Source organism: Typopeltis vanoorti, chromosome 2 (genome assembly GCF_054136105.1).
Source record: "Typopeltis vanoorti isolate ZY-2024b chromosome 2, IOZ_Tvanoo_1.0, whole genome shotgun sequence".
NCBI lineage: Eukaryota > Metazoa > Arthropoda > Arachnida > Uropygi > Thelyphonidae > Typopeltis > Typopeltis vanoorti.
Window position 1 is genome coordinate 53,679,027 of NC_143550.1, and position 26,966 is coordinate 53,705,992.

At 34.5% G+C, this 26,966-nt stretch overlaps 1 protein-coding gene across 1 annotated transcript in view; it reads right to left on the reverse strand.

Annotated features, from left to right (window-relative positions):
* The window catches only part of LOC150109017 (voltage-gated delayed rectifier potassium channel KCNH8-like), a 105,185-nt gene that overhangs the window by 11,620 nt on the left and 66,599 nt on the right, over window positions 1-26,966 (reverse strand). The window contains exons 5-10 of the mRNA XM_090401482.1: window positions 23,055-23,191; window positions 15,772-16,009; window positions 9,576-9,736; window positions 6,640-6,844; window positions 1,345-1,527; window positions 633-832 (exon numbers count right to left, since the gene is read on the reverse strand). Coding sequence (XP_090257608.1) covers window positions 633-832; window positions 1,345-1,527; window positions 6,640-6,844; window positions 9,576-9,736; window positions 15,772-16,009; window positions 23,055-23,191 — 1,124 coding nt within the window. The remainder of the gene's footprint in view (window positions 1-632; window positions 833-1,344; window positions 1,528-6,639; window positions 6,845-9,575; window positions 9,737-15,771; window positions 16,010-23,054; window positions 23,192-26,966) is intronic.

Consider the following 26,966-nt stretch of genomic DNA (forward strand, 5'->3'; position numbering starts at 1 on the left):
CAGAAACGATTCCTGAATACCCATGTGCTGTACCTAATGTCAGGGACTTTGTCGGTAAAATAAAAAAAGAAAAGAAAAGAAAAGAAAGAAGAAAGAACCACTTTGTGATTTATGACATAGCCGCCTCTCTTTGACGTCACACTTCTCTCAGTAGGTGCGAAGCAAAACTAAACAGCGCACTCTGCTGTGGTAACCTTCGACGAGAATGAGAAGAGGTGCTACGTAGCCATTAACCGCATGCCTTCCATTAAGGAGAGGACTTAATGGTTCTCTTTCCTTCTCTAAGAGATCGTTTGTGTATCATTTAAAGACAGAGAGAGAAAAGAAATATGCACGGTGGCCTTTCTGTAAGCATCATTTAACCCAGTTGTCAGATCGCGTCAAGACATTTGAGTTTTTCCTATTTGGGCAACTGTTTCCGCGATAACAACTTTCTTATGAAGTTTGCATCCTTCCCCACTTGCTTCCTTCCCTCCAGTACTCTTGTAGTCACGTGTTATACTTCAGGCGGAATTAAGTAGAATATTGATGTTCGTCCCAGTAGACTCGCCTAATATCCTCCTCTTTCCACCCCAACCCCCCCGATCCTAACTGCGATCACATGACGTAAAAGGTCACAAAAACACACCCACCTCGTTGGGATCGATCCCATGGTTCAATGACCACGTTGTTTGGAAATAATCGGTCATCCTTTGCCTCAGCTGTTTGGGGAGTTGATGGAGGCGGAAAAAGTCCTTCAGATCTCGGAGCTTGGTCTGATATTGAGAGCGTCGGGAGTACATTCTCTGGATAATTGCAGTGACGTTGCCAAACACTACTGCGTGCATCAGAGCTGCACACACACACACACACACACACAAAAAAAACAGACAAATCAGAGACTTGTTTAGATCTAATGACAAGATTAAAGCAAAACAAATCAGTAGTAATAAACTCATGCACAGCGCAGCAGTGTTGCTTTTTGTGTGGAGTAATAATAACAATAAATCATTATAATAATAATCTATTATATTATTTATTATAAATAAGTAATTTGGCTATTTAAGGAGACCTAGGTTAATGAGTAACGTTTTGGGCAATTTATCCTGAATAAAATTTGAAATCTGCATGCATTTTTATGCACTTATAATCGTTGACATATCAAAAAAATGTAAAATATCGTAATGCGTACAGATTTAATCGAAGATTTAATTGTGCACATTATTCCACTCGGTAAGCGATATTGTCGTTTAGCCGTAAGCGAAACTGCAATATCGCTTATCGAGTACAACTGTTGCTCTACTATTCGCTCATTTTATACTCATTCAATGTCACTTTGAATAATTATTCTGACACATTACTTGCCTCCTATTAGCATGGTGAGTATAGAGAATACTTTCTCGGCATTGGTATTTGCCGAAACGTTTCCAAATCCCACGCTGGTCAAACTACTGGTAGTGAAATAGAGGGCGGTAATGTAAGCAGACGCCGTGTCTGTTTCGTTTACATACGCATAGCCGAGTTTAGAAGAAAGTTGGTGGAGCCATCCTGAAATAAAATTGATTTCTTTTTATTAAGTAATGAATTAAATTTATTTTATTACAGCACATAAGTATACACCTTCATTTCAGAATTATTTAAAATAACTGACTAAATAAGCAAATATTTTGGTTATTGTGCCAATCAACAAATATTTTGTTATTATTTTTTAATTTAAATTTATATTAATAATAAATGTTATTTTCTGAGCAAATATCTTTTCAGTTATTTTAGGTTTATTCAAGCTCAAAGATGAGAAACAATTAAAAAGATGAAAAACATCTCTGTTTAGAGCTACTTAACAAATTTACCAGTGAATATTTTTAAAACAGGTTTGATAGGCATTGATGTAATAATGGTTGATGTCTCTAGGAACGTTTTTGGACTCGATGAAGATATTCTTTAATTATAATAATAATAATAATAATAATAATAATAATAATAATAATAATAATTTTGATAACAAAATTCGAACTCTTTATTGGCTTTTCTTTCCTAATTATTTTGGTCTTTTTGACACTTGCAATTAATGTGCTATCATAGCTATCGATAAGTACTGGAAGATGATGCAAACGATTAAGAATGAATTTATTGATCGTTTCATCTAGGCAGCTGGCAGTTACCAATATCTATAAAGACAGCGCCTCTTTGCACTTTGAACGATGTTGTCAAAGTCCAACTAATGAAAGTGAATTAGTGGAATTTTCTTCGGCAAAAATAGGCAAGCAGGATTTTTATTTTTCTTCTAGAAACTCCTTTTCAACACGTATATACCTGTTAATGTTTAAGGCTAAGATATGGCGCACTTGTCTCTCCTCATCTCTCCTCTGAATGTCTTGATTCATTAATAGCTTGAACTTACTATCAGTGATGGCTGAAGAGTGGAGACTAGCTAACTATCGATCTTCAAGAAAGTTAGGGCTAAGATAACTCCAGAGCTCTAAAATTAGGGTGATGATCTCACACCGGACAACAAAAATCATCTACCATGTACATACATTCGCAAACATTCATAGCACACATGAGTCTATCGGATAATGGAGACATTTTTCACTGTCAAACAAGCCGCTATTTAATAAAGCAAGAACTATTTGTCATCGCTTGGCCAAACTCATAAATGAAGGATTTTTTTCTTTCATTTATGGTCTTCATGTGGCAATAAACGTAATTTGATAAAGTGCTGTATATTCTTTAATAGGCATATTAACTTTGATTTAGGCTTAGCGGGAATAGCAAACTAGTTCGTCTTTCTTCTTGTTAATAAACATTTTGTCTGTTATCTGACCTTATGATAGTAATATGGTGCTTGAAACTGTTGCCATAGAATGTTAGATTAATACTTAATCCCACGAGTTATATTTAGATGTTTATTAGCTGACTGTGCTCTGCAAGTTATCCTGTAGGGTCTCATATATTCGAGTTAGTCTGTCAACCTTCTCCTCTTTGACGTGTTTGGCTAGTTGCACATAAAAACTCTCCTCCAACCTATAATAATGATGGGAGACCAATGTTATCGCGTAATGTCTTGGACCAACACGGCAATTAATTAAACGAGACATTGGTAGGGAGACGGCGGTCACCATGATAGCGTTCGAGAGTATATTTAGAAAGCACTTAAGACAAGTTGCGTGTTAGTGAGTTTGTTAACGTTCTCCCCCATTATTCCCTCCCCCTTTCATCCCTCTTATGAGTAAAGGAAGGAATGAACACGATGGTATAGTTGTCGCTAAACAACAGCACAAGATAAATGGAGCAAATAAAGAAGTTCATTGGTTGCCGAGCGATGATGTCATTAATGACGTTTTCTTTTAATGAAGCCTCTAACAGACTGTTTTGTCCAAATATTCCTTGGCATTTTCATGCAGATTTGGAAAGAGAGTATTTGGGTTCTCTTTTTTATTGTGAACAAGTGCTGTAATATAAATCAGCCAATTTCTAATACCAGACTTTCTTAGCCTTTCTAAGGAGATATTTAAAACGAATACTGTCCTTGTGTTATCTGCTTAAGTTGGATATAAATAACACCATTCTCATTCTGATAAATACGTTTGCCATATCTTCACTAAACTATCCCATATTTATCATGGTTTTAAATGGTAAATATTTTTATTCACCTGATGAAAATTTATGAGTATTTACTTTTTTTCATATAGCACTTTCTCTTAAAAAAGGTTCAAACCTACAGTACGTTAGCAATGGTTGGATCAGGCATTTGGCATGTTATACAATCCGTAAGGTGTTGATTCAAGTCTCCAGTTTATTATTACGTCATACGAAGAATGAATCTGTCATCAACTAGAGCAGTGTTTCCCAATCTGTGGTCCGGGGGTACGAAAGTAATTCAAAGGGCGTCCGCGGGATAGTTTATTTTCATTAAACTTTATTTTATCATGTTGCTCACACCTGTTGTTCACACCTGGCCTAACTGATATGTTCAAATTCTTCCGAATATCTCCATTTATAACAGTATTGCATTGTCATAAATGACACATTTAAAAATTGTAATTTATTACTTCATTTTTATGATATGTAAAATATAAAAAAATTCCATTTTGGATTTTATGGGAGCCGCGATGAATTAACATTCGCTACAGAGGGCCCGAGATATCAAAAAGGTTGGGAAACACTGAACTAGAGCATGATTTGATGAATACAATATATTATTAACAGTTTTTTTTTTCTCGTGTGGTTCTGGATGGCAGTGTTCGTTTTGTTGTTTGTCACACACTATTACGCTACTTTCATGATGATATTTACAATGTAAACTATTGCGCAGAACTTTTTGCAATAAATGAGAATTATTACTTCTTTAACTCCTTTAGAAATGATGAAAAGTATAGTATTTTTTAAAACTTCCTTTCCTTAATTTAATTTAATTTTATTATTTTTTTAAATGTGAGACTGGGTTTATGAGATGCGGTAAAAACCTATAGCACATTATTATTGAGCAGGATAAGGATTTTTGTTGTTGTTCTTTTTTATTTTTTAATATTTCTTATCCTGCTCTAGAAGACCAAAAGGAAGAAAGCTACAGAATTACTTGTGTTGACCTTATAGTCTCTCTCTCTCTCTCTCTCTCTCTCTCTCTCTCTCTCTCTCTCTCTCTCTCTCTCTCTCTGTATATATTGTCTTTCAGCTTTGCTGTATAAAAATTAACGCATGCGCTTAATTAAAGAAAATAACGGATAGATGAGAAGACGGCATTAGAGTTTGTTTTTGTCTCAAAATCTAACAGTTTACTAATGATGCGTGCATACATGAACGAATCGGTTACCAAGCAAGGCAGTTTTCCAATTAATTAGTGCAACAGTGTTAGAAGGGCTGCATGTGGCCGAAGAAGACGAAAAAAAAATCGTGACGCGCTAATTAGTTCTCTGTATGGATCAAAAGATAAGACCTCTGGTGTTTTCTAGATAGAATTTCACACAGAAATGAGTGCCACGTGGAAGTGAATGAACCTTCGAAAGTGTCCCACAGCTTTTGAAGTTAATAAAATCATTACAGAAACTCCGTTTCCTAAACGTTTCCTAATTGGAAATGTGCTTAGGGGAAAAAGATGGTCAATTCTAATGAAACGGATTTTCCGCCTTTCATATATATATGCTGACAAGAAGATGATCCAATTAGCTGCTGTGACATTTACATGAAGTGCGACTACCAATGGAGGATATTGCCACAAGAGGACTTTTAGGCAGAAAGAAGAAGGGGGACATTCGAAATTTCACTCCAAATATTTGTGCTTTTAAAACGTTTAACAAAGTTTCAAAGTTTAAAAAAACTCACGACGCGTTGATTTATGTCAATTGGTTTATTAACATAAATTGTTAAGGATAGCTTGTTAATGTTTCGTTTGCATTATAACACCATTTCTTCTGCGGTTTTCTTATTATTTTAGTGAATAATTAAGATAATCAAAAAGGTTTGATAAATACTTCGATAATTTCATAAACTAATTTTTAAAACTTTGAAGCTGGAATGGTTTTCATTTTTCATCCAGTAACGGTTTTCGAGCAGATGCTCTTAAGAGTAGTTTGAATAAAACTCATCTTTCTCTCTCTCTCTAGGTGTACACACACACACACACACACACACACACACACACACACACACACACACACACACACACACACACACACACACACACACACACACACACACACACACACACACACACACACACACACATAGATAGATAGAGAGAGAGAGGGCACACCACTATCCTGGAGGCTAACATCATAAAGTTCACAATCTTTAAACTCAAGGTGAGTGTGATCTTATTCATAGAGAAAGGTTTTCTTAATGACTTTTAAAAGTTTTATTGTTTTCTTAATTGGCAAATGTAATGAATGTGGTGACTTTTCTTTTTTCGTTTATTATTAATCAAGATAATGAATGTATCGCACGTCTTTTAATTAAAATTAATGCATGCTAAGCATTTTTAGAGAAGTGCTAGTACTCATTAATTATTACCCAAACTATTTTCTTTTAACTCTTGTAAACCGAAGCTATCATTAGTGCTTGTCATTAAATAAATAATTCACGTGTTTCCAATGAACTGATTCTGGCCTTTTTTTTTTTTTTTTTTGATGGAGAGAATTAATGCTTACCATGACGAAAACAATTCCTACTTAGGTAATGCGCCGTCTGTGATTTAATAAAACGAAAAACTTTTGTACTCAGAGGTCGTGGCTTAAAGATTAAACTGAAATTTCAACGCCCTGATCATCTTAGTTCAAGCTAGTAGTTTTATGTCACAACTGTATAGTCCAGCCTTCTAACAAATGGACAACACGCTATTGAGATCCCTGGTCACTCCTGCTCTTCGATCCACAAAACGTTGCCTTTATGAGCCTGTTTATCCGTTTATGGAGATTAGAACATTGTTCAAATGAGCAAATGTACTAATCTGGATTCTGTCTGCAACTCCGCATTGGGTGAACTAAGCAAAGTACGGTAATTCTAATCTTCCTCTCTCTTGTATTCCGTTAATTATGTTGCCATCTTTTCCCAATAGACACTAAATGGATTACCGATCGCAACAACTAAATACAACACTGAGTATTGACAGAGTGTTATGCATGTAATGTTATGAGATGCACGATACCTACATATTAGACTTACCCACATCCCAGTTAATTGGGTTGGCATCAATTTCCTCGAGCGCTATGACATACCAAAGACAGGCTAACCAGTGAGCTACTAAGGAGAACATGAGCATGAGCAAGGTAAGAATGATTGCGCTGTACTGTGAATACCGGTCCATCTTCTGAAGAAGTCGAGCCAGCCTAAGGAGTCGAGTTAGCTTGAGAAGGTGCATCAATGTGTTCTGGAAAAAAAAAAACAACATAATTGAAGAAAACTTTTACTCACTTTACTGAATTAAGATAAAAAATATCTTATTTCATTCTGAAAACTGAACTCTTCATAATATAAGTAACAATTTTTCCTTAATTAAATAATAAAATCCGAGATTTGTGCAACAGATACAGTAAACATGAATATTCTATCTTTAAAATCAATATTTCAATTTTAATTTTTCACATCAAAATTATTATTATAATTTATCATTATCACAGTGTTAGGTGTTAGCTCTAAATGTGTGTGTGTGTGTGTGTGTGTGTGTGTGTGTGTGTGTGTGTGTGTGTGTGTGTGTGTGTGTGTGTGTGTGTGTGTGTGTGTGTGTGTGTGCGCGCGCGCGTGCGCGAGCGCCCAGGGAGGGGGCGGACGCTTATAGTGTATTTATGTATTAGCTCTATATGAATGGGAGACACTGCACGTATTTTGCTGATTTCCTTCTCTCTCTTTTTTTTTTTACACTTTAATATATTATTGTATCTTGTGGTTACCCTCCGACATGCTATTGTTGTCTTCTTTAAGCCATTTGTGTCAGATTTTTGTATTGCAGAAAGAGGTGAGTAGATGTGATTTTGGACCTTAGATTTCCAATTTGGTAGCTAAACATGGATTATTTGCAGTTTTTTTTTTAAGTATTTTCCTCCAAGAAGCACATTCTGTATATTCTTCAATCTTTTTTTTTCTTCTCATTCTACTGCACTTGACTAGAGAAATATATTAGTTTGAAAGTTTTTCCACTTGGTTATACTATAAATTAAAGATACCAGGAAATTATATACTTGGTTTAATTCTTTATCCAAGTGTAAACAAACAAAGTTTGCGCCTTGAAGTATTTTCAGGACTGCGACACCCCGTGGTAAAGGTGGTATGACTTCACATGACTTGCTTTAGTATCCCATAATGCAAAGCACATCTTCTTGCGGACATGTATAATGCTATGCATTATGGAAAGAGTCACTCGTATATAAAAATATGACTTCTGCATTACTTCAACCTTGGTATCACCTCTGGGTCTGGATCCCACTGATGAGACCTCAATAAATATGGAAATCGGTCTGGGTAGTGACCCTTCCCATAATGCATAGCATTATACATGTCCGCAAGGAGATGTGCTTTGCATTATGGGATACTGAGGCAAGTGATGAGAAGTTATACCACCTCCTTTGCCACGAGTTTCCCCAGTTGTGAAAGATATTTCAGGCGCAAACTTTGTTTGCTTACACTTGGATGAAGGATTAAACCAAGTATATAATTTCTCGGTATCTTAAATTAAGAAATATACGTTCTAATATACCTTCTAGACTGACCTCCCTCCAGTAAAATGGAGGTCAGTCTGCGAGCATTGTCGCTGCTTTGCCATATTGGCACAGGTTGTCCATCCCAGTGATTTTGTTTTCTGCATTGTATCAGTTTTATTTATTAAAATTGTTCCATATTTTTATTTCCGAAATATTGTTCTTCTCCTATAATGCCCAAATCATTTCCAGTATCATTTTAATTAAACAAAATAGACTCGGATGCGAATGATGGACGAAATTTTGAGGCATATCATAAGAAGACCAGAGAAATGTGTGCATTTACGAATAAACGTATGGTACTGTATTCTTCCCTTTGTTTTGTATGTTTTGTGCGATGAAAAAAACTTCGTTCCAAAAACCGAGTGTCTGGAACGAAGAATCTTGCTTTTCCTCACAAAGGTTCGCCCTGTCCTAAACGGAATTTGAACTAGAAAATTTCATAACAATGAAATGTGGAAACGCGCCAATATCGTGGGCGTATAGCGATATCACATTCCATGCACTCACTGGTGGATTGGATGTCGTAGTGAACTATATTACCAGACATCTTAATAATTATATTAAGAAGTTATTAAACCACTTTTTATTCATGAAGAAAGCGTCCTGATAATAGAGAATTAATATTAGGTTATTTCTCCTTTAAGTGGATCAAAACTGAAAGGAAGCATTGTACATTAGCAGAAATTATAGCGATGCCATTGTAAGTTGGGATGACGAATGGTTTTAAACCAATTTTGTTTTACAAGAGCAGCACATAAAATGATTCCCTATCGTGCAACAATATCATGCTGGACAACTATGATGGCCAACAGGAACCAAAACAAACTTATTACACTATTTTTCGAAAATTTAAGGATTAAAATCTCCATTTGATTTTCTTGAGTAAAGGAAAGGAACAAAAGGAACAAAACGAAAAGGAACAAGACGAAAAGGAACAAAATTCTATATTAGTATTGATTTTATGGGACTCCTCTCTCTTACCTTTTGCCATTCCCTGGATGTATATAAGATAAATATCTAAGATGATCTGCACATTATTGTTTTTCTAACCGGAAAACATTGATCTTATATTTTATATTCCTTAAAATTGTTTATAATATGTTAAAATTCTATATAAATCACTTCTCACAAAAGTTAAGTAAGTATTCCTTTATTTTTTTGAATTTTGAATTTAAAATGCAAACAAAAACCAATCACTTTGTTGTTTTTTTAGTTTTTTTGTTCAGAAGAAGCGATATCACGTTTAGGATCGCGATGCCTTTTCTTATGAACAAAAGAATGGATGAGCCTGTCACCTGAATTATATTTTTATTCGAATGAGCGAGCAGGCTTCCTACACACAGCGAAGCAGCACTTACTAATATTAAGAATTCAGCTGATTAATGATGATGTCATACAACTTACCCTACTGTACAGATTTGCAGCATACAGGAGGTCAAAAGGCAAGGCAGCTAAAAGATCGACCACAAACCATCCCCGGACATAGTTAATGGCGATAGATTTCGGCTTGGAGACCACTTCTCCTTTCCTATTGACATAGGTGGTGCGGAAGTTAAGGATGATATCTACATGTTTGGGAAAGGAGAGAGGAAAGAAGAAAAAGAGTGAAAAAAATTAATCCAATTTGAATAATGACGAAATTCAACTGTAATAACAAACTTAGACGTAATACAATTGCGCATAATGAATTGCCGTTTTCTTTTCGAGGTTATATATTAAGAGTCACATCAGTGATCCTTCAGTAACTCTTCTAAATAACCGTCACTGATAATTGCATTGCAATGATAATTACTTCCGATACTCGCCTTGCTGTAGTTCAGTATTCAAACGCCAACAATGCGATTCTTCTTTTTCCATCAATCCATTCTTCTTATTCGTGATCCTTCAAATACATCTTTATTCTCCTTCCTCTCTTTTGGAGACATCTCTATAGTTAGCAACGTTCAACCCATTAGGACCAAATAAGGAATTGTAGTTCTTTAAGTTGCTTAGGATAACGTAAGAATTCTTAATTTCGGCAATCTATCCGAAATAGACTCATGGATGGAAGGACCCCAACAACCGACACCACTATTAGTCTTTTCATTCAACCGAGTGAGGTGTTTTACTTGCTTTGTCTAAAAATATCTTTTCTAGAGAACTTCTGTGGTTTACGAGCAAAGATTTGGATGGTATTCCGGAATGAGCCACATAAAAATATACAATTTTCTTTTTCATTGTTCTATTAGTTTCGCGTTCCTTATGTTACACTTCTTCAGAGGATTAAAACGTATATAATTATATATAATTATAATATTATAATTATAGAAAATCTATAACATTTAAACGTCCGAATAGAATGGAACAGTTAGAAAATTTTAAAAAGTATTTGCAGGTGTACGTTATATCATTCACGTGTGGTATTGTAATTTCGAAATGCTCCACATCCATCATATCTTGGTTCTGCGTGGTTTAATGAAAGAGGGCAGACATCACATAATACACAACCTTGATTTTTGTTAAACTATATTATAGTTATGCAACGTTCTGGAAGCCTCCTTGAACTATTGAAGCTGACGTACTCCATCTCAGTTTGTTGTCAATCACTTGAATATCTGCTTCTGTTGTGCAGAGTCTGACATATTCTTTTTCTTCTTGACAGCTCTGAAAGCTTCTATGCAGACTTCTCTAGAGCAGCTGGTTTGTCCTACATAACACATACTACAAGAATATCGATTTTTTTCTAAACTCCGGATTGTTTAGGAGGGTGTGGCAGCGCGATTGGATGCAGAACTGCGGCAACTGCACATAAGAGAGGCATTTGAATGTCATGAGGATTCAAAATCGTAGCTCTTCTATCTGTCAAGTGTTACGCGTATCATAGAGTTAAGTTTTTTTTTTGTGCCGGTTGTTTTGAGTATTTAGTAGTTTGTGTGTGTGTGTGTGTGTGTGTGTGTGTGTGTGTGTGTGTGTGTGTGTGTGTGTGTGTGTGTGTGTCATTTAGATAGCTGAAAAAATTATACTTTTTTTTATAAAGTACAACAAAAGGGGCATCAGATCAAAAGTATCCTTTGTACTTTTCTAGACAGCTATCGTTTTTATAGGAGGATGGCAAACTTCATTTTGCAACTGTCGTTTGCACTCAGGGTATCATAAGACCATACTATTCATGTCACATAGTAACGAAAAGTTAAAGATTTCATGAGTTTAATAATAATAATAATAATAATAATAATAATAATAATAATAATAATAATAATAATAATAATAATAATAATAATAATAATAAACACGTGCCTGTTAATAAATGGTATACTGGCTATAGAAAGACGAATTATAATCCTTTGGACGCGAAGAACCTTTTTAACGGATGATGCAACTTAGACTGAGTTTGTTGGTCTCATATGAAGGTGACAGGGTGCTTCCCCTGCGTGTAACTTGGTTTTTCATTTCCCAAAATAAGCAAATCGGCTACAAGGAAATATGCAGTTAACAGATATAATGTTAACATCGAAGCAACCAAAATGTGAGAAGAAAGTATACAACGTTGTTATGCGATCCTTGCTGTTGCACTCATGCTAGAGAACGAACTAGAATAAACTTTTTCTCATTTAGAAGCGAAACCCAAAACCAAAACACTGCTGTATTTTTTTATATATAAAATTTTAATAAGGGAACTTCTTATTTCAATGAATCTTTAATGAATTAAACACTCCATGAACGGGAAAGCCTGTTTTCAGTTTTCCGAAGAGATTGGTGTAAATAATAATAATATATTTTTTTTTTTTAGTTTTATTGGACTGGTTCACATTAGACGCGTTTGTAGTTTCACCTCTGACTCATAAATCTCATTTTTTTAATTTACAAAGTAGTATACATGTTGATCATAAACAAACATTTTAGTTGCAAATGAATGACTGCCTCAATGATAGTATCAATTCGATTTTCTTATAAGCGATATGTGGAAAGAAACCAATTTATGCTTACTGCTTTTTTTTCCCTCTTGATAGGCCTTTTCTGTTAACTATTGCTAAACAGAGAACTGTAGCGCATTGTACATTTGGCCCATCCGTTGTCATTACACCAAGCCCAATTTGTTTTCGCTTCCACATTTAACAGTAAATCGCATTCGGTGCTTACACCATGGAAGCCCCTTTTTCATTCATCTGCTAGCTCGTTAGTATGCAGCGGTCTCTTCTTTAACAGCATAAAGTTACAGGGGGCGTCCTATTCATCGACTGCCGTTTAGTGTTAGTAATGGTGTTTAGATAATGATGCCGGTTCAATATTTCCGGGATCATTAATAAAGCAAGCTACGAAAATTTCTGGAGCAAAACAATTGCTACTTCCGGGTCTTTCAGTGCCACAGAGAATAATGATTACTTTTATGCACGGTCTTAGGATATTCATGGAAAATGGACAATCTGTCAGCGCTTACACACTTCTATCGCTGCATAATTTATAGGATCCAAGACCTTTGCTGGCGTGCTCGATATGTGGGTTAGAGCGAAAGAAAAATTGAAGATGCTACCTGTCACTCGTAAGATTGAAGGGCTGAATAGGAAGACAAGAAAATATATATCCGAAATTGAAAAATGCCCTTTGGCTATCGTAAATAACTATGTGTAAATAACTTTAAGAATTCAGCAAATAATACACCAAGCTCTAATGCATGATATATGCGAAGGACTGAGTTATTAAACAGAGAGATATTTACTGATACGTCAACAAATAATGATGTTAACTAAATGTTAGAATAATGGTTTGTTAAAGACTACCACGAATCTGAATGCACGTGTTCGTGATGACAACATAGGAAGTTTTACTAGATGAAAAAATAAAGAGGAACTTCCGGGAGAGAGAGGGACTATAAACATGAAAGTGAGGACGACGAAATAAATTCAGTGTAAAAAGTATATACCATGTTGAAGAAGTTATTTCGACAACTGGGTGTTAATAAACGTCTTATTTACACACTTATCAAAATTTATTTGTCCCACTTTTGGCCCCGACTCTTTTTTGAGAGGACTGTCTATTAAATATTGAACAATGGACTGCAATATCCTTTCCCATTCTTCCATTTAAAGGATCGTTTTATCTCAGCCTACGTTCTAACTCTTTACAAAGGTTTATAGAAGCAAGAGCTGAATGTTGTGCTCGCCACTTTAGCCTTTGCACCGTTATTTCCTTAAATCATAACCACTGAATTAGAACCCTTTTTGCAGATATACGTAAACGTCACTTAGAGCGTGTATGCAAAATACTTGCTCACGTGCTTCACCACGTGTTCTAGGCAACTATTTAAGAGTGCTGCTAGTCAGTAATCATCCGTAGTGCTGATCATAATGGGAAAAAACAAAGGATCTTTCCGAGTTCGAAAACGGGATAAGTATGGGTGCCCGTCTGGCTGGAGCCACGATTTTGAAAAACATAAGTGGAAAAATAGGAGGTGTAATTGTGGTCCTAAGAGAGTCTGTCAGGAACGATATCGCCATCGTCTGAGAAGGCTTATAAGGACAAACAGAACTTCCTGTGGGCAGCAAGTGACCGAAGCATTTAATGAACCATTAAATGCTTCGGTCACTTGTTTTCGACCCATATCTCACCGAACAATGTGCAGGGAACTGAAAATGATCGGTATTGGTGGTCGCTAAAGGAGCTCCAACACTTGAAAAGTTTCTAATGCAGTAGCCAGTATGTGTAGGAGATACATGAAATGTTTTCATATTTTTTATATGGTGTGCAATGGTTTTCATAATTTTTCTATTCTTAGTTTCGATAACTGTATTTCATAATTTTCAAAAAAAGAAAGAAAAATACTACATTTATCATTCACAAATGCACTATCAGTGAGGAGAAAGTATTTTTCCATTTTTTTCTTCTTTATTTCTTTTTTTAGTGACGTATTTTGCACACTAGTACTATCAGTTATTTCTCAATGATTTACTAACAGAATATCATGCATGCCACTAACAGAACATTTAAAAAAAATATTTATAAGTATCATTACATATAACTTACTATTTTTATAGATATGATTTTAGAGTATTCGTCAAGCTGTTTAAGAGATATAACTCACCACGTAAAGAACCTTTATTTTGTGAAGAAGGGCTGAGGTGATACCCGTAAGGCATTTTGCTATTATCAGTTTTTCTGGTAAAGAAAATCTAAATATGGAAACAATTGAAACACTTCTGATTTTCTATGAGCTTGTAACATGAGGCTCCTTCTTGATGACGTACCATTATCGAGATGCTCAACTTACACTTAATTATTTCTAACTTTTCAAAGTCATCCTGATGATTTATTTCGCTTCTAACTAACGACAAAAATAGCGAAAAGGTTCCGCGCAAATGGGGGAGCTGCAGGTGTTAATCAGTAGCTAATGCAGACGCTGCACGTGATAGCTCGTGTAATATCCTAATATAATCAACGAACGAAATTAGATCTTCTTCTTCTCACCTGGAAAATTATATTTCTCCACATCAAAACCAAGTAATTAAGAAGACGTCTGAGTTATATATAGCAGCACTCCGCTTAACAAGGCTGAGTATTGTGCTGAATTATATTTACCTGCATTTTTCAACTTCTTTTACTGACGTAAGAATGCCATGTCATCGATAGGTGGTAAAAGACTTAATTAACGAAGCACATAGCGACAACACAGACATCGGATCGATGCAGGAGGTTGTGCTAAGGCTCTCTCTCTACCTTGATCTCTTTAGTAAGCAATATAATGAAGATGGAGTCCTAACCTTTTTTGGATTTGTTTACCTTCTCTCGCGAGTCAAGGTCTTATAAATCTTAATAGTCAACAACTAGACAGAATTTTTAACATTATGTACATAAGTGGTCAAAAGATAAAAATACTCTGTACTAGCTCAATTACCTAGAATTGTTTCATTTCTGAACTCAATTATTTTTTATTTTTTCATAAACATAGTATTCTAGTCTGATTATGTTTTTATTTCATTGCTTAAATTACGGTTAACATGTCTAGGCCAAACTTTTTTTTCTTTCTATGTGCCGTCTAATTTTTGAGTACACACTCTAAGTCCTTTTGTGAAAACACGTTAAATATATTTTTGAGCTAAGGACAAAAAGGACACAATTTTTAAAAAGGACAAAATACTATCATATAGTAGATGAGGATTTTTTAGATTCCCGGTCTTTATTTCTTGAAAAATATGGACAAAGAAAAAATATATAAACCAAAGCTGCATATAACAGATACTCCAAGTAGTTAACGATCGAAAGAGGAGAATTTTAGATAGAAATATTGTCTGCATCCTTCTATATCCAGCCAAGGAATTCATGAACACTTCGGTAGTCGACAATTTTTTCTAAGTGTGTGTGTGTGTGTGTGTGTGTGTGTGTGTGTGTGTGTGTGTGTGTGTGTGTGTGTGTGTGTGTGTGTGTGTGTGTGTGTGTGTGTGTGTGTGTGTGTGTGTGTGTGTGTGTGTGTGTGTGTGTGTGTGTGTGTGTGTGTGTGTGTGTGTGCTTGTTGAGATATAGCTATGTATTAAAAAACTGTTTCTAAACAAAGAAAGTAGAAATTCATATAAGAATTTTAATTTCATTTATTTTTATTATTTTTTTTAAATACTCGGCTGCTTCTTACCGATGATGAAAACGGATTCCATTATGACGTCTGTGATGATTGTCTTGTTTAGCGATGGTCTCTCGTTAGCATCCCTGAAAGTAGCGCTGTATGGTACAACTATTGCAACGTAAAATGTAGCTACCAGTATTAACCAATCCCAGCACGTTTTAAAGACACCATAATGAGAAAGGATGAACCTGGACTTTTTAATGGCTGCTGTCTTGTATTCTGGCAGAGCTGTGGAGTGGAGGAGATTCTAAAAAAAAGGTACAAAAAATGAAAAAGAAAAATACGGCATGGGAAGCATTCCAGTTATAAAAAAGTTTGTAATTAAAATTCCAACTGCGTAGAAGTTTTGTGCAAGAAGGTATTTCAAAGACGTTTGTCGTAATTTAAAAGGAAAGGAACCGCGTTATAATATTATTTAATGATGCAATAGAAAGGTATTATAAATATCATGAATATTTACTGAATAATAGGCATATCCTGCACAACTAATTCTTAATTGTCTATATTACTTATTTTTTGGTTTCTGAACTGCTCGTTCCTAAAGTAACAATTTCAGTCTACGAACCGTTTATCCATTTACCCTGATGGCAACCACCATGGAGTAATCTAGCATTTAACTTCCTTTTCCTCCTTTGCAGATCATAAATATAGCTGTTCAGTCTATTTTGCAACACTCTAGTTCGATTGAAGGTTGAAGAGAGAGAGAGAAGAAAAGTATCAACGTTAAATTATATTCGGAGAGTGCACATTTTTTACATTAAAATTATTAATTCCTTTTTATCACTCGGTCTCATACGGAGATAGGGTTTTTGTTTTCACCCGTTTTTCTTTTTTTTGGGGGGGGGGTTCGTTCCTCAGAACAGGCAAACCAGCCCGTGAACACACAGACGGATCTACAGTCATAAATACATACTTAATCGCTCACTAGGAGAGCTCAACCAGTCCTAAGGGACGGTAGAGGAACGGGGGAATCCCATACGAATAAATAAATAAACTCAGGTTTATGAAAATGTTCCATGACTACTGAAGAATAGTTTGGAGATGAATATTTAAGAAGAGGAAATAGATATCAAAATGTTTTATTGATTCTAGAGGTTCATCATTGCAACTGAGAATTGGATATTCACTTAAATGAAGCGAGTGAAAGAAGAGAACTCTTAGGTATCTGGGAGCGCATAATTTGCCTTTGAAACTTATCGTCAAACAATCTTGGAAAATGCAGATATTCACCATTTTAGACTTTTTCTAATCTTTTTCTAGCAAAAGATCAGAGGAGGTGCTGAATAACCTTAATACGAATAATAGATTTATTTCAATCATCAATGCAGAAGACAAAGTAAAAATCAAGAAGGTGTTGAAAAAGTATGTCAATAAGTAATGATGGAACCCAACTGCAGATGCAATAGAGGTTCACCTAGTTTAGAGTAGTATCCCACAAACAGTAGAAGCAGATTTGGATAAAAGTTGCTTTCGCAAGGAATCAAAATGTAGATTTCTTTGAATATGATGCTCTTTCCTGCTTTTTTTAAAATAATTTGTTTCAATCGCTTATGAGTATCGGAAAGATTTGGCATTATTTAATCCTTATGCTATCTACTGTAGTAATGTTAACGATTTATAACCAATTGTGAATGAGATTCATATAAAATATAACCATACGAGGGTGGTCTGAAAAGTTCTCATCCTAACAATGAAAACAAATAATTTATAATTTAAAAATTATTTTTATTTTTCAACATAATCTCCTTTACGACTAATATATTTATTCCAGCGATGTTCCAGCGCCATTATCCTGTCTCTGTAGTGGTTCTCAGTACAATCTGCAAAATACCCCTCTACAGCTGCAATCACCTCTTGATTCGAAGAAAAACGCTGACCAGCGCGGAAGAGTTTTAGTTTTGGAAAGAGATAGAAATCAAAGGGAGCCAAATCTGAGGAATAGAGTGGATGTTCCAACAATTCATGGTACAGATCCCTTAATTTTCCCATTGCCAAAACACCTTCGTGGGCAGATGCATTGCCCCGATGAAAGATGATTTTTTTTCTTCTGCAAACCTGGTCTTTTCTCACGAATGTTTTCGTCTAGTGGTTAAAAGATCGGAATAATATTCCACGGTTATTATTTTATCCCTTTCAAGAAAATTCATAAATAAAGTGCCTTTAGATCCCAAAACACCGTTGCCATGACCTATCCTGCTGATGGAACCAACTTTGTCTTCTTTGGCGCTGAACAACCGGCTTCTTTCCACTGTTTTGACTGCTGTTTGGATTCTGCTGTGTAATGGTAAATCCAAGTCCCATCCATAGTAATAAATCGACGCACAAAATCAGTTTTATTCTTGTTAAAATGCTTCAAGAACTGTTCAGAGATTTTCATGCGAGTGCGTTTTTGATCTGCTGTGAGCAATTCATCTTGCGCACAGCTTTTTCATTTGCAATTCTTCATGTAAAATATATCCTACACGTTCTTTTGAAATGCCTATAGGCTCAGCAAGTTCACGCACTTTGACTCGCCAGTCACCCAATGCCATATTGTGCACTTGATCAACGATTTCTGTTGATCAAGTGCACAGATGATCCACATGAAGGACGCCCAAAAAGTGTTGTTACACTTTTTGGACGTCCTTCATGTGGATCATCTTCAAGGCTGGTACGGCCACATTTAGCAGCATACGGTTGAATCGGCAGCCCATTTCTTAATTGTCGAAAACGATGGAGAAGAGTGCCCATAAAGTTTAATGAACTTCAAATGAATTTCTTTTGACGTTAAACCTTCTTTTACAATGAATTTTATAACCTCACGATACTCAATTTTATCCTTATCAAGGGATGCAGACAACACTTTTGCTTCAGACGTCTGTATAAAACAAACTACTTGATAGAATAACTTGCAATTTCACATCGATGTTTATGACAGATGTACCAACGTAGAAAAAAACAATCTTGCCGATAGTGTTGCAATCTATGGGCGAGGCCGAGAACCTTTCAGACCATCCTCTTAAATATAAGTGAATACACATTTAATATTTTAATTATAATTTAGATTGAATATTTTCCATTTTGTTTATCAAAGCACTACAGGCATTTTATTTGTAAAATGTATGCACATTTATCCAAAAGTGTTACTTTGAAAGAAATCAGTTCATATAATTTTACTTCAACAATAAAAATCGGTTTTTCATGAGGTAGACAATAAAAAAAAGTACTGAACTAATATCAAGGATTTAACTCAAAACAATTATGCCTTTGCCACAGCTAAAATCAGTTTTTTGTTTACTAAAATATATTACTGAATCCAAACATATTCCGACAATAAAAATCTAATCAAAATATTAAACCACATATTTTTGGCGAAGTTATATACTAAAGATTAAAAGTCAGATTGTAATTTTGTTTTGTTAATTTTACGTTTTAAGTGAAAGCCTAAAAACATATCGTCAGTTGGTATTTTTCAAGCATCAAATCGATATTGACAGTGTCACTAATTCTTTTTTTATATCTGATAAAGATTTTGTGTCAAGTCATGTACGGATTCTCGGAAAGATATGTTTTTTCCGTTTTAAGATTGTAGTTTTGAATTATGTGTGGGTATTCAAATTTTTTAAATAAGTATTCAGCAGGAAGTGCGATAATAAATCTCCAGTAACTCGTATTTCGTATCCAACTATAAAGGTTATTCAACCGTATGCAAGAAATATTTAGAGGAGTTTGCAACATGAATAAAACGCAATAACTAATTTTGGTAGCACATCGTCTTTACTCGCGAAATAAGCCTCCTACCAGACAAAACCCGAACTAATCCTTTCAACGCTATTGTTTACAAGCGACTGCAAGTTCAATGACCCTTTGCATTGGATAATGATTTGCTTCCATTAGGGGGCTATTCTTCGTAAGCAGAGCATAAATACCAAAAAGTCGATAACCTTGTGCTACTGGTTCATTTTTCCGTAGAAATCCTCTTACGTGTGTCTGATTGATCGCTGGGAAATCCAACATGGTTTCTCACTGCAGATCATCAATAATTTCTTACGATAGTGGACGTTGTAATCGATCTCTACAGCCCAGTTCTCTTATAGAGTGGCTCTTACAATTAACCTGATGGACAGGAACACGAACGGAGATTCAAGGAAACGTTTAGATATTAGGGAGATATTAATGGGTTGTTGTTGTTTGAATTACCTCTGAAGTAGCTAAGTCTTTGAAGGCAGAGTATTGTGTCTGTTAATGTGTGTTCTCAGGCTGGTCAGAAGAAAAGTTCTTGGACAACCACTATATGATACCTTTAGTTGAAAAGTTTTAACTGATTAACTGATTTTTTTCCCTTTTTCTTATATCAGTTTCACACAAGAAAGCTTTCCAAAACCAACAACATCAGCGTGTGTGTTCAGGTGATCACGGAGAATTGTATTATTAATCCTACTTATAATATCATAACTAACACTTTTAAATACAAATGTGAAGATATCTGATTGTTAAAGTTTCCCACCCCAATGTAGATAATAAACCAAATGTTGTATGTAGAGTTTCTATATACATTCCTTGAAAATTTGAACTTTTACTTGTTTTCACCAGTAGATGGTGCCACAATGAAACCACTGAAGATGATTATATCTGCTAGTTTCCGAGAAATAAGGTAGTTGTTGATGGCAACTGTAATTGCTTGTAAGCAGAGTTCCTAGCGAGGCAATACGATATTACACTTTTTTTCAGAATGAGTAGTTTTGACAATTCTTTATGTGTAATACATTACCTTTTTGTGTAATGTATTACTGTTCTTCTTTTGCTGAAAATAGCTGGTTTTCTTTTTCTTCTGCTGCGCACTACATAACTTGCAATTCAGAATTTTTTTTTCCATCCCAAACCCAAAATGTTATAGGCTGAAATCTAGCGGTTTATTTATAAATGGGAAACAAAAGGAAAATAAAAAAAGAAAGAAAAGGGAATTGTAAACAAAATATCAAGAAAAAAAAAAGGAAAAGAAAGAGAAAGCTTGTATAGAACAATACAAAGCCATTATGTATGTTGAAAATCAGTTTAGAATTATAATAATGTAATGAAAGACAGCTGATGTCAAATAAGATATAAAGTAGTGTTTTACACTATCTCCGTTTTTATATATCTGTGGAAAGATGGCAGAAGTTGATATGTCACTTAAAAAAAAAAAACTCTGAGCTTTCTGCAGATCTTGCTGCTTTCAAGAAGACCTAATACGATGGCAAAACCTCGTATGGCTACACCCAACATATTTGAAGTAGAAGTGGCGTTAGTATTGATATGTTAAAGTTGTTTTACTTGTGAAGATGACAGAACATGTCAATACTCAGTTTTACAACCTTGAAGTGTTGTTACATTATCTTAAACTAAAAGATGGCAGAGCGTGATGGTGACATATCTATTTTTATCATCTGTGAGACTTCGTAGAGGAAAACCAAACTTTCAAGGATCAAGGATGTGAACCATCATGATGTCACTGAAGACGAAGCTCCTGCCACTGTACTCAACACCTGTCATATGTTAAAATTTGTTGCCAGCGAAATAGAAACAGAGCAGCATATTTCAGACAATCATAAAGAGAAATTTTGCTGTAAAACGAATGCATTTGTTTCTAACTTATTAAGGATTAATCTTCTTAAAAACGAGATATGTTATCAGTTTAAAACCTACTGTATGCAGATTGCCATGTTTTTCTACAAGAGTTTACCAACAAGTAGCCATGCAAGGACCTTGATCAACTGGAGAAGTGATTGGAAAAGGATTGTGATGAATAAAGATTTGTGTATTTATTTATTTTTTCCCTTTCATGTGTTTTTTTCTTTTGATTGTGTAAGCAACTTGAGTGTTCTAATTAATCATTTCAAATGCAATATTTCCATTTGAACAAACTCGATTTTTTCATAAGCCTTAGAGCATTCATGATGCTCTCCTGTAAAATTAAAAAGGGAACATATCAACTTCTGTTATCTTCCTGCAAATATAATCTACGTGGTTTATGTTATAAATTAAAATTTATTAAATCCGAGATTCAAATGGGAGATATTAAGCCGAGTTTTATACTCTACTCAGATGGCATTATCTTTTTATATAAATCTACTACCAATCTTCAATAAATGTTTTACATGGTAGAATACGTGAATATGAATAATTTAACGCATTTTAGCTGTTTTCGCACAACTTTCAGTGTGGATAACAAATTAAATGTGGAAATAGAGTAATGGAATAAGCTACACTAATATAGTGGAAAGCTAGTCGAACGAATTTATATAGAATAAGAGAGAAATTAGCTGCAACTGTAAACTATCATTATACAAATCAGTGTTGGGATCTACGAGCTGGGTTAGAAATAAAAAAAAAGCAAAGACTATATCATACATGTTCTTAGAAAAATCAGAAGAATGAACAGATAGCATCAAAAAACAGAGGACATATTAAAATGAAGACTGAAATATAACATCTGATCAAATCAAGAAGCAGACAAATAACAGATCAATTCTGAAAAAAATCGTGAAATTAGCGATGAAATGTTAAGTCTGAGAAACTGTTTTATAATAGTTGACACAGGCCTGGAATTATTCTGGTGGTTAAATATCACAAAATGGCTGTAGCGATCATAATGATCACTTTTGTAGAGAAACCAGATATTTTATCGTTAAGTACACTAATGAGTCAAAACCGTATGACCACCCAGCCCACAGTTGGAAACTGTCCGATGGTGACAATATGGAGATTGTTCTCATGGAAATCACTGGATTCTTGATACCGTCTATTGAATACAACACACTTAGACCGCTAATTCTTATACGGGGATGTTTCGGACCAAGTATTGCCTATCCAAACATTGCGTGTGCTGCTGCCTAATGCTTATGATTTGAATTTCATCGAAGATTTGTGGGATCGTGTGGAACGTAGCATCCGCCGGTAGACGACACGCTCGATCGCTAACTTCCTGGATATTATTCTGTCTAGTTGTGTCCGGATACCTCAGGACACCTTCTACGATCTAGTTGAATCAATGACAAGACGGGTGAGCGGTTATTTAGGCCAAAGAGTCGCAGCAACCCCCCCCCCCACACACACACACATGGCTCATGAGTATATATTGACAAAAATACGGATTTTATTTGTGCTGTGGTGAGATATTTTTCCTCTTATGCCTTTTCACATAAACTCCATAATAAAAAAGTATTTCCCCCTTAAAATCTTATAACTATTTTGAATTTACTTGTTTGACCACTGTTAATAAAAGACTATTGCGCACAAATTTGAGCCTTAGAAAAGAACAGTTGTTTACTTACGTTGTTAAGTTTTAACTTCGACTTCATCTTATCCTGTCTATAATGTCCTGACAGTTGATACAAGACCGCCCTACTTCGTCTCCTTTGATAGTGATTGCTCGGTAGACACCCTTCCAGTTCCAAACTTCCGTTTGTATCTGAGAAATAAATAAGTAAAAAAAGTATAATCCATAAATGGAGAATATATAGAATTTTCAAAGACAGTCATTATTTTAATATTCAGGAGAGTAAATATACATCATTACATTATACTAAGAGAATCTTGATCTAAGAATTCTAACATCTGTAGACATAGGAAATGACGATAACTTAATTTTTGGAAAATAAAACTAGAAAGACATCAAAGAAGAAACCAAAACACAAGATACAGAGAAGAACAAAACAAAATATGGGATAGAATTACTTCTGGGGAAAAAAGTGAAAGATACCTCTGCCAGAAAAGAATAAACTGAAACAAAAAACAACAACAACAGTAGAATAAAAATGGAGAGCTTTTAAAGAATGAGATAACATTGAATCAGGAAACAAGGAGAAAGTACATTTAGCACATTAGGAGGAAATATATTTTGTACAAAATCTAATCAAAGATGGACACTGTGATATAAAGAAGAGGGGGAAAACTTAGTGAAAGAAGATAATCGCATTTCACAAATATCTACAAGACAAATAAAGAAATAACTAAATGAAAGTATAAAACTAATAGATATTGACTTGGATAAATGGAAAGATTATTTTCAAACAGAGAAAAAGATACGGAGAAAAGTAAAGATAATATAGACAAAAATAAATTACTTTCAAACAAAGAAAGCTGAAAAAAATAAAGGTAATATAAACAAAGATCATGATGTTTATGAAGAGAATAAAATAACTTTTGAATAATAGGCAAATGTAATGAAAAAAACCTTATATTAAAAAACTAAAAATAGAAAATCGCTGGAACTGATAACATACAGAACGAATTATTGAAATATGGAATAGACATTAAAAGAATTATGCAATATTCTAAGTACATTATTTAAAGAATGGAAAAATCACATAGACAAAATGTAGGATTAACAGGATTCTTTTGATATTATTGATGTAACGGGAATTCAGAATTGGTGTTGTTACCGTCAGCCTGTTTTGTAATGAGCTTTTTTTTAAAATTAAATACTGTATATTACATTAGCATATAACTCACCTGTTGATTTGTAGAGAATTTTTCTACTGTTTTATCGCAAATATATCTTATAGGTGATTATCAGTGGGTTTGTGTCATCTCAAATTGTAGTCCAAATACAGGCGCCAAAATATCTGATGGAATTATGGGCAATTCAACTAAGCCTTAGTTGTGAAACATCTACTAATACTATGGTATCAATATAAGCTATGTGCTCACGGAAGCATGCTTGAAGTAATAGCCAACAGTTTTTCACACTGCCTGTGAAAAACTGTGTATGATTTCCTTTAAATACGTAAATTTCTTTTTCCACTTTTCGAATGATTTCATGCACTAAAGCTTCATAATGTTAATGGCAGCTGTAGTTGTAGCATAACATACATGAAATCAAAGTGTTAAAAATTATAAATAGCTTAATTACTAATTGTAAGACATGTTTATGGATGAAAGATGGTTTCCATCCATAATGCTAAAAAAAAGCTAATTTTGAAAAAAAAAAAAAAGAACTCCCATACTCGTGAAAATGTTTATTATTATTGTTTCACTCATAATGTGCGTGACTATTACTACAGTTTATTTATTCATCATTTCTACTAGCAGTGAACAATATAATAATAATAATAATAATAATAATAATAATAATAATAATAATAATAATAATAATAATAATAATCCTCCCAAGAAGCACTATCTTTCTATGGGAGTAGAGCATGAGTGCTCCAGTAAAGTTAAGAATTATGTTTTTTTGTTTCATCTAATCTCATCTTCCTTTTACCCTCTTTTACCTTGCGGTATCGAGGGTTCATTAATCATCGGACGTTCACAGGATAAGGTGGTCAGCCCTACACCCCGGTGTATCCTATGTCCTGTAGTGTTGAGTTCTCAAGGCTGGTTTGCCTACTTTGCGGGATGAAAAACCCCAGGATGAACTGGGGAAAAAATCCTACTGTCCACGTCCAAGACTGGCTAACTTGGCTATGAAATCCTCCAGATCCTCACGTCTCCGCCAGGAATCGAACCTCAGACTTTTTTTTTTTTTTAAGAATTTAATTAAGAATTGGACAAACTCAAACCTGAAAAGCGTGAGTAAACGTATTCATTCCATTCGTAAATGGTGCAAACTAGAAATCATCATACCAGATCAGTCTTATCCTGGGTCAACAAGGACTACACCGGATCCTAATAACGTCTGGACACAGGCGATAAATGGATTTCGTTTCCTTCTAGAACAACTGGGAACATGCTTAAAGGGAAAAAAATACCAACGTGCCGCTAGAGATAACTTTAACAATTAAATCCATTGCATCTACAACCGTTAAAGAAACCAATCAAGTTAATGTATATTACTGCATCCGTGATACGAAAAGAATTGTGATATGAATTAAAGTAACTCCTGCAAACAAAAGTGAACAAAAAGCAGAAAATCCATCTAAAATAATACACAAATGAAATGAAACGTCGTTGTAATATCACAAATCTAAATAAAAAACTGCAAGAAAACTAAAGTATGAGAAGGCCAATAGTAATTTAGATAGTCTATATAATTTAGAAATCAAAACCGGAACCGGAACAGGAACATTTATGATTTAGAGGATGAAGCTTACCGCTTTTTATACTCCCCGTTGTCTGATACCTAGGAAACAGTGATGGGGGGGGGGGGAGTATGAGCATTAGCTCTCGCTATGAGGGCAGGATGGTTACATGGCATATTTGTATATTAAAATGGCTTTAGGTCTTTTATATTTGTAGAGGCCTTTTTCATTGTAGTTTGCAGCTTGTTGTACCAGTTCATTAGGGTGTGTAGTCTTTTTCAAGAACTATGCAGCTAGAGAAGTGTAAGAATGAGAATATTATATGGGGTATTTGTGTCCCGATCAAAAGCAATAACAGACGTTTCAGGAGAATTAAAGCAAAGAATGGCAGCAATTTTAAAGAAAAATTTTTGTTATGAGAGCAGCATCAAGTAATCTTTTAGAAACAGAAGAAAGTTTAAGAATAATGACAATAAACGAAACAAACAGGAAATAACAGCATTCTGAAACGACCTATGGGATATCCCGAATAACACAAAATAAGTTCAATATGGTTAATAGTTGAAAAAGCAAAAATAAAGGGAAAACGTGCAGAATATTGAAATAACAACTATAATAGTCCAAAAAGCTAAGAGAACTAAAAGTTAGAGTTGGCCAGGAATTTTGGGTGGATGACACAAGAAAAATATTATTATACCTTATCAAAGGCGAAACAAGAGGATCCTGTCCAAAATAATTATTGAACGACATCATGTTTACCAATGTTTGAATTATTAACAGGAATCATAGGCAAGTTCACGTACGAAATTTCTTTTCCACAATAAAACTTAAGGGAGCAAGGGATTCCGGAGGAACTACAGATCAGTCAATAAAATGATCGTAAGGAATTCCAAAAGCCAATGTGTACATGGTTTGGACTAACTAGAAGAAAGAATTTTATTCCCTTCGACATAATTGGATTACAAAATGTTTAGAAATTTATGGGATCAATAAAATATGAAAATTTTAAAAACACCCAACTAGGTTATGGAATCAAAAACTGTTAAATAAAAATAATTAAGAGTGGTTAACGCCAAAAGAGGAACATTGCAAGGAAATTCACTAATGTGCCTTTTTTATTATGGAATTGAATCCTTTGATAACAATTCTCAACAAGAGAACTTGCTAAAAGAAAAATACGAGAATTTAAAGCAGTCATAAAAATTTTCACAGGGATCACTT